The sequence below is a fragment of the Aplysia californica genome, unplaced genomic scaffold (genome assembly GCF_000002075.1).
Source record: "Aplysia californica isolate F4 #8 unplaced genomic scaffold, AplCal3.0 scaffold00266, whole genome shotgun sequence".
In the NCBI taxonomy this organism is placed as follows: domain Eukaryota; kingdom Metazoa; phylum Mollusca; class Gastropoda; order Aplysiida; family Aplysiidae; genus Aplysia; species Aplysia californica.
This window is the reverse complement of record NW_004797536.1, coordinates 289661-299030: the sequence shown is the minus strand read 5'-3', so window position 1 is coordinate 299030 and position 9370 is coordinate 289661. Positions and strand designations below refer to the sequence as shown.

At 40.2% G+C, this 9370-nt stretch overlaps 1 protein-coding gene across 1 annotated transcript; it reads right to left on the bottom strand.

Moving 5' to 3' along the window:
• Window positions 1-4837: 4837 nt before the first annotated feature.
• LOC106012119 (galanin receptor type 2) lies at window positions 4838-5524 on the bottom strand (the record flags this gene model as incomplete). The annotated part of the gene is given in 1 exon segment (XM_013083980.2): window positions 4838-5524. A coding segment is annotated over 1 exon segment (171 nt), but the record flags the coding sequence as incomplete, so codon positions are not given.
• Window positions 5525-9370: the final 3846 nt, after the last annotated feature.

Below are 9370 nucleotides of genomic sequence, written 5' to 3'. Positions count from 1 at the left end.
ACCCATCATCATCATCATCATCATCATCATCATCATCATCATCATCATCATCATCATCATCATCATCATCATCATCATCATCATCATCATCATCACTAAAGCTAAGTCCACACAGTACAATAATAAGCATTAGCCATTCTTCATTGGTCGTTGTTTCAGTCTATCACCCTTTTCAACGCGGGACCTCCGAACAAAACGCCCATCTACAATTAAATAGGAACTGCCAAGTGGGTGAAGCGCCTTAAAAAATATCCCCAAAACAACTCAAATTCAGAACGCCCCGTCATGGATTTGAGCCATGACCATCCGCTTCGTAGTTTAACATGATACCAATTGAGCTAACAGTGCTCTCAGCTGTTCGTCAAGTCTGTCTCTGATTTCAGATATTACTTTTCAGGAAAAGAGCATAAAACATGATTATATCACACACTGACAAGTGTATCCAGGATGTTCCGTGTTTATAAGGTGCACTTAATAAGTTAATAGAGTTGCTCCTTTGACTGGAGTGTAGCCGCTTTATTTTGGTGGTGTGAAGTGTGGAGAGACTCAAGACACGTCATTTTTTGTTCCCAAATTTTCCACAAACTAAAAGTATGCACAGAAAAAATGGCTTTCTTTTCGTTGTATACTTATGCATTTAATTGTGGAGGTCGTTATGTTGATGTTTCTGATGAGAATAAACAGAATTTAATGTTTTTCAAACCAATAAAGGCAGGGAGATGTCAGTCTAGTGGTTAGGCTTCCGGACTCGTAATCTTTAGATTGCGGGTTCGGGAATTCGAGACTCAGCTCGCTCCAATGTTTCGATGTTGTGTCTTATGGAAAAAGCACCTAACACGAATTTTCCCATTTATTGGTTCAGTCATGTCGGTAATGGACGTTATATTCAGAGGCCCAGCTTCTAAATTAACCCCACAGTACTGCAACAGGTGTTAAACCTAAATGATTTTTGCTTTTTTCAGTTAAGGCGTAGACGTCTATTCTAAAGTTATGCAAATCTTATTCATTGACAAGCATAAATATTGTTTTCCAAAGACAGACTGTGGTCCGACGGAGGTAAAATGTCGTGAATCCATTATAAAAATGATTCTAGGAATGTAACTGAACCGAAATAAAGAGGGAAATTATTAATGGCGTATACACGATCTGTCTCTTACTTTGTCCAGTAAAAACTGAGGAAAGAATGTGAATCCATTTGACCTTATCTACCATTTTTATGTGTGTCTCCCAAAGGTGTTCAATCCCCGCTCTCAGATGTCTGCACCCTGAATAATTCAATCGATTCAAGAGAGATGAGGCGCAAAATGCGCACGGATTCTGGCGTCTGTCTAAGTAAAGATCTTCAAGCACGCGAGGAGCGTACCAACGACAAAGCTCCAAGGAATTCTTCCGCCCGCCGTTCTTTGCAGCTACTAAAAGCATTTCTGATAACTCCTGAATATCACTCTCCGGGGAGCAAATCAATGGAATGTCCGTCTCGGGCACAGACGCTGCGTTGCATCATGCGGGGCAATACGTTCTTTCATGAGGAATCCCGAACCCTGAGACAAACATCTAAATGTGTGACTGCTGTATCAGCGAATGGCCAGGGATTGTAAATATCCACAGATTCTCCAAGAGCTGTTAAAGAATTCTGGGGGAAATTCAAGTTTAAAAAACAAGCAAACAATGAACCCCACAACATTTCACAAGCTTGTTGATGTATGCTCTAAACACCCGTGTGTTCTCACATTAGCTTAAAAGCTTCTGGGAGTTAATACATTAATAGGCAAACAAAACAAAAATAAAAAACAAATCTGAAGTGTTTGACAGGTTTTTACAAAATCTCTCAAAATAAGGATAGACGTTTTTGATTTCCTGTATTTTGCTGTGTCACAGCACAGAGCTATTATTGTTTCGCATTATACTGGGTTGCAAAAGTTCTGTCTCACCCATTATATTACGATACTTTTTTGTACAGCGTAAGAATTGCAGAAAAAAATGAAAAGTATCACTTGTGTGACTTATGAGACTCCTTAAGCAAGAGCGGACGAAAGAAATCATAAACCGGAAGTAGTTCGTGGGCAAAGTGTTGGTATTGATTTTTCTCGGTCTCCGTTGAAATCAATGCTTCCTATACACACAATTTATCTTGAATGAACTAGAGAATGTGTAAACACACCTTACACACTATAAAAATCCCGTACCTTTTAACGGTTAGGTCGTTTTTTCACAAAATAACAAAACTGATAAATGCAGAAAATAAAGGCGCTGTGTGTCTGATAAATTCTTTAATTGCGCTTTCTGCTGTTGCAAGACACGTAAATGTGTGCAGAAAGACCTTCTATTACTAACGATTGAACAAACGTTTTAACACCACTATAACTGTCGAAGAGAACCCTAGACGTGGCCTACCAAGGGCGACAATTCGACGTCAGAATAAGGTTATCGTCGACCCCCATGTTTGAAACCCGTTCCAACTAAGTGCAGAGACTGCTAGATACTTCAAACTGTCTTAAAACACCACACTTATTAAACATTTATATGATCGTGGATTACGTGATTATCGTCCTTTATGTGGAGCCATTCTAACAATGTTTCATGGAAGAAGTTGCCAAATTTTGGCACAGCAACATTGGCAATGAAACTGAAGACGTCGGTAAAGTGTTCTATTCAGCAATGTCTAAGGTTTTTATTTCGTTGTGTTGATGGAAGAGAAAAACGTGTTTAAAAGAAGAGGATAGACATTTCACAAATCCAACGTCCCACCCACAAGTCGCCCGAATCGGTAGCTGAAATGTGATGGTATGGGGTGGAATCTCTACCCTTTATCGTACACATTTGGTTACTTTTCAAAGCAACCTCAAAGGAAGACTGTATTGGGATGAAATTCTTCGTCACGGTGACTGCCCTACATGACACGGATGATGGAATGTGCTAACAAGACAACGCCGGATCACAAATGGCCACGATCAGTGAAAACTCTTTCCAAACTCGTCAAATCAATGTTCTGGACTGGCCTGCAAGAACAACAAGCCTAACCAAACAGATCATCTGTAAGATGACCTTGATTCGAAACAGGCCGCACTCCGCATAAACTCGTCAGGAACTGAAGGCAGCACTTCACAAAGAATGTCAGGGGATTCTTCCGACAACCATAAAGACATTAATTCGGTCAATGAACATACGTTTTGTATCGGTAATTCAAGCTAGAAGAGGCCACACGCGATATTGAGCTTTGATTTGGATTTTGCAAGGGTCAGTGTGAATATTATTATCTCCCTTGAGTAAGGAAAGACCTTTGTCAATTCTTTTAATCTCATGCTGGCAGAAATAAATAATGATTGCGTGTACCAAATTTCTCTTTACTATTCTGAATAGTAAATGAGTTATAGAACTTTTAAGGTGGGTGTGACAGAGCTTTTGCAACACGGTATACTTCTGTCCACCTGTCACGGCTTAATAAAGAAATTGTGCAATACTTAAACATTTTTTATACAGATCAGTAAATTCACACCTGGATCAAGGACTACATAGAGTAAGAGAATCGCACCAGGAAGTATTACCCCAAAAAAACTTTTACAAGTCAGAACCAGTGAACACATCTATAAAAATGTTTTGACGAAGAGGCGTCTGCGGTAAACAAAAACATTAAGTGTCTGTTCGGTATTTTCTAATCACTTATATTGTGAGGCATCGTGGTGAAATCAGGCGCTCGTCAACATAATCAAACAGAAAAAAGCGTTTTTGACTCCAGTTAGGCAATTCTTATTGAATTTTTGTTTTTTGGCCCAACACCGTTTATGTAAAAATAAAAACATTTCCATGTGAATTCTTACTGAAAAACGTTGATTAATGGCACAAACAAATATTATGTAGATTTTCAGTTTTCAAGAACTCTCAAGCTATCGAAGTTACCAAAGTCAGCCCTGAAATCATGCTACCCCCACCTCTTCAATTTGAACATTTTAATATCTCGATTTCTATTCAAGGTAGATTAGTGTTTCTTCTTCATAGAAAGCAAGGCAAATGAAAAAGCTTTCAGGTGACACTATTAACTCCACATGCCCAAAAATTGACGAGCGCGTGACTCCACCACGTCGTTTTAATTATTATGATAATACTATTATCTGAAACAGGCGACAAAGGTAAAACTAACGCTTCACTTCGAGAAAAAGAATTGAAGCTTTCAGCTATAGTATGGTGGCTTTTGTCCCCCTCAGTGGCTATTCAGATCTGATGTATAGCTTCGTTCTTGAACCAAGATATCATAATTATGACATTTTCAAATTTCATAATATGATTTTAAAAAATATACTTCATTTTATGAATGTGAGAAACTTACTTACTTATATAACGGGCCTCGTGAGTATCGTTAAGTCTTATATAGAGGAGTCGTCCGTCGAAAAAAATCCACGTGTATAATTTAATGCGCACTTTTAACCTTTTGTGGGGGAAACTCCTGAGAATCAAGAGACTACTCTTCATTAGGTATTGAAACGGACACGGAACTACACTATGATGATAACTATGATGATGCTGATCAACATCATCATAATCATCAGGACAAGGAGAAAGAGGAGGAGAAGCAGAAGGATGAGAAAGGGGTGGCAGAGAGAATGGAGAAGATGGTGAAGATTGAAGAGGAGGAGAGGATGCAGAGGAGGGGAACGGGGCTGCAGAGGAAAAGGAGGAGATGGAGAAGGTTGAAGAAGAGGAGAAGATGCCAAGGAGGAGGAGTAAAGTTGGAAGAGGAGGAGGAAGGGGTGGTTGTGCAAGAATGAAACGGAGGAGGAGTGTATGGAGGAGGGAATGAACAAGCCTCGACGGTGCTAAGAAAGATCCCATAGGGACTTACATGAAAAGAGGTAAACTTGAGCGGGTAGACAATGGCCAGGTATCTCTCTGCCGCCATGCAGCACAAGGTCAGGGCGTTGGCCGCTATGCTGACCTGGGTGAAGAACGGAACCAGCTTGCAAGCTAGACTGCCCAGTGTCCAGTCTGTGGTCAGTGCCTGGGCCAAGTTCATAGGAATGCAAGTGATGCTGCCAAGTAGGAAGTGAAGAAAAGATACAAAACAAAACTCTGAAGTAAAAAATGATTATGTTATTATAGTTATTGTTTTATAAGCACCCCCCCCCCCTCAATAATCATCAGTATAAAAATGTTCTTAGGCTGGAGACAGTAAACTCTTTTTTATTAAAGCTGTAGAGAGGAAGAGCCTGAAACAGCGACACATTTTATCCTGATGATCTCCACGTTAGAGTCCGGGATACGGAGCTTCCGGCTGTAATAAATGCATATGGCTGTTTTTAGACTACGTAGTTACTGTTTTATAAGTGCCCCCCCCCCCCCCATATAATCATCAGAATAAAAAATATGTTCTAAGGCCGGAGACAGTAAACTCTTTTCTATTAAGGATAAAAAGGCGCGCACGTCTGGCCCAGAAGACACAAGACTGATTACTTAATATTATGACAAAGAGATTGTTGTTTTATTTCGGTAAGTGTTTACAGTGCTCGCAACTGCATAATGTCTTATGAGCGCACTGGACACATTAAACATTTTCTGTAGGTAAGAAATTTTGAATTTTGCCCGGATGGCGGCCGAAGCCTACTCTTATAGATTTAAGACCACAAAGGGATCTTTAACGTGCGCAACTTGTACAAGGGCCCTCAGAGATTTTTTGCCCTTGTCCGAGAAGGCTTGGTGTAGATCTTTCCTACCAGAAGATCAGGGGGGGGGGGCGGCTAAAAGACAGCAGTAAGAAGGAGCCAAGGAGTAGCAGTAGAAAGGCTGCAGAAAGAGTCAGGAGCCCAGAGGAGGGGGCAAAGAAGGTGACTGGGTGGGGGCATAAAGTGGAGACGAAAGCAGACGACAGAACATTACTTGAGAGCAGGAAAGGAGGGGAAAGGAGACTATTTTAGAGATGAATTTTTTTTCGGTCGCTACCTTGATTCGTACCCGGGACCTTTGAATGAGAGGCGAACACATTAACCTATAGGCCACGAGAGCCCCCAAAGAGAATGTGTGCGGAGAGCATTCTGGCTTTATTTTAACATAACAAAATACGTAGTGGTTAAAATGCACACGACGTCATGAAATGTGTATCGTCAAGACGCCAAAGAACTATACAGCAAACATTACTTTTCGTTTACAAATGATTCAAATCATGTGTGAAAAGATGGAAAGTCAAGACAAAATCTACTGAAACTTTCTTGTCTAGCGCTACGGCCTCGGACCTGCAGCTGTCAGAAAGGTGTGAGTTCGATTCCCTGCTTTGTCGAGTAGACCAGCGCCTTTGGTTTACTGTTAATGCGCTTCGCTGCCACACGCAGAAGACGTCAGTTCGATTCCAGCGTGGGGGTGGCTTGTTTGGGTTTTTTAAAACCCAATTTTCCGGATTTTTTTGCTGGAACATTGTACTCCTCTCAGTCAGGGTTGGCCCTGATAGGCAGCCCATCTCTTAACTTGCGTCGATGGGGGCGTAAAATATCTGCAGTTTACATTTCTTTGTCTGTGGAGCAAGGCATTGTGTGTTTAGGAGAGATGTATTGCTCTATTTTCTCCTGTTTTACAAGCTATTTTTCCAGCTGCATAGTAAGAATATGAGTACTAGGCTTTCGACAAAGACGGAAAATGAATATGGTAGTGAGATCCGCCGTACATTGAACACTGCGGTGCGTTCCGTCCAGGGGACTGAAATGGTAATTTACATTGAACAGACAAGGGACTTTTCGTGAAGCTGTGTGATACTTTAGGGGAATGCTTGACTGTAAATAAACTTTATATCTTTGTTTGTAAGCCAGGGCAAAGTACCAGTAAAACACCCCTTAACGTACACGAGAATAGAGAGGAACGAGGGTCAATATATATTTTTTTAAGCAACGGTCAGACAAAATGAAGATACAGTGTAGATCCCTGCTTTAAATGACTTAGACTGAAATATTTTTCCAAAATGGATTTGGCTCTTCTAGTTTATCAACAGAACCAATTTTATATTTTCTCCGTACTTGTGTCGCCTCATTGTAGCAATCGTTTGAGTAATAACGTCAGTAGAGAGGAACTTATAAGAAAATATTAGACTCCCTAAAAGCTCTCGCTTCTGAAACAAACTCACATTTCTGTGCCAACACACGTTTGGAAAATGAAAACTTACAGAAACGTGTTTTCAATAAACAATAAATGTGTTCAACTAAAATAATTTTTTTTAAAATCATTATAAAAATTGCTCAATGGAAAGAAAAATGTTGGTGTCTTTGAATTTATTATCTTGGCGAGCGCCTGATTTTACCACGATGCCACACGTATAACTACTATAAGTGCTCAGTTTCACTCTTCACCAGCCCTCACCAGTGAATGATATTAAGAAGAGGTACTGGAGGAAGGGTTGGAGAGAAAAATAAACCCATAAAACACCCATAGAAGATACAGACCCTTATTAGATGGAAAAACACTCAGATGTACATTGTTATTGTTGAAGACGAAAAGCCTTCTTTTCTTGCCTTTCCTTTCATTGCTTCCTTTTTATCTAATTTTTTCGACCTCACCCATTGATCACCTTTCCAAAGTGCCGTTTTTGTGTAGTATTATAAAAGCAATTCGTATCACAACTGTACTTTGAATCTTGTGTATTCTCTGTGCAAGTCTTAAACAATATTGCATAATGGACTCTCTCTCTCCCTCTCCTCTCTCTCTCTCTCTCTCTCTCTCTCTCTCTCTCTCTCTCCCTCTCTCTCTCTCTTTCTCTCTCTCTCTCTCTCTCCCTCTCTCTCTCATTTTCTCTCTTTATCTCTCTCCCTGTGTGTGTATGTGTGTGTATGTGTGTGTGTATGTGTGTGTGTGTGTGTGTGTGTGTGTGTGTGTGTGTGTGTGTGTGTGTGTGTGTGTGTGCGCGTGTGTTTGTGTTTGTTTAGCTCTTGCAGAAAATTTTCATAAATTTTGTTCACTGTTTATGCTGAAATGCCAGGTTGCATCAAAATGCTGTTATTGAAAGTGTTTCTCTTCAGCAGAATCAGAGATAAAGGACGAAATGGAGGTAAGCACATCTGGCGTAGTAGAGCTTTGCCTTAGCTTGGTATTGAAGCAGACTGTCCCCCCCCCCTTTCCCCACCCCAAAGCGACAATAAACAAACAAACAAACAAACAAACAAACAAACAAACAAACAAACAAAGCAAATGGATGAACAAAATCCCAACAATATATTTAACGTCAAAACAAAAGTGAAAAAACAACAACAAAAAACCACACCCCTGCAAAAATAGGGCAGAACATTATTACAGCACCCAAAAATGGTGCCCATTCATAAACCTCAATAATACCCTTGATATATTTCTCAACGTTTCCCCTTAATCTTTCTAGCTCTAAATAATGAAACAGAGAAACAATTTACATTACCCAGAGGACTGAAAAGGCAACAAGGAAGCCATTACGCGACTTAAGGAGTGTTTCGCGTAACGCGTCAAAGGCTCCTTACACCGGAAAACTGATAAAATAATAATATATTGTCATGTTGTTTCAGCTTTTATATAGCCAAACTAGGTTAGGGCGAAGTTGCAGAGCGCGTTATCTTTTGACGTCATTTACCTAAGAATAGAAAGGGGATTATCCCTAAGGGACATAACTTTTTTTCTTTGACAGACAAAAAAAATAATATCCCAAGACGGCCGCCTCTTTTTCCAACATAGACAAGCTGAACAATGATGAAAAATAACATGCTTGATTCCATCTGTCGACAGCTGTCGTAAAAAAAAACCGTCAAAAAGTACACACAAACACACACAATACTCTGTCAAGCAAACCTTGTAATATCGTTGTGGTTAAAAATGTATTCGAATAAAACGCAGATCTTCACAAGTGCAGAGAGCTTATAACTCTCTTTGCAAACATTCTATATCCAACCAGGGCACTGGAAATTGAGAATAACTGTGTTATCAGTTTATGGGTGATGGAATTGATCGATCCACGGGTTCCAGAAAATTCCACGAAATGTCTTCAGCTTCGGGTTATTGGCTCAAGGAATGAACCAAGGTTTAGCCCGGTGTATATTGATATCAGGAGCTTTCTCATCACGTTCAAAAATGCCTCTTTGAGAATGCAAAGCAGGCTTGCCTTCATCAAATTCCACACGCTACCAGCTGAACAAGCAGTGCGCATTTTAGAAATTCAAACCTGTCTCAGAATGTTTTTGGGTTTTTTTTATAATGTGGGTGTTTTACGCGTCTGTCTACAGATTTTATATAAATTTTGGGGGTATGGAGGCGGGATTTGACCTTGCCTCTCAGGGCCAATCTCGTCTAAGAGGGATACAACGTGCAAGGAGAAAGACCGTGATCCTCATTAAACATTCTCTCAACACAAGAATCGAGCTCGTATCATATGCGTGCGACG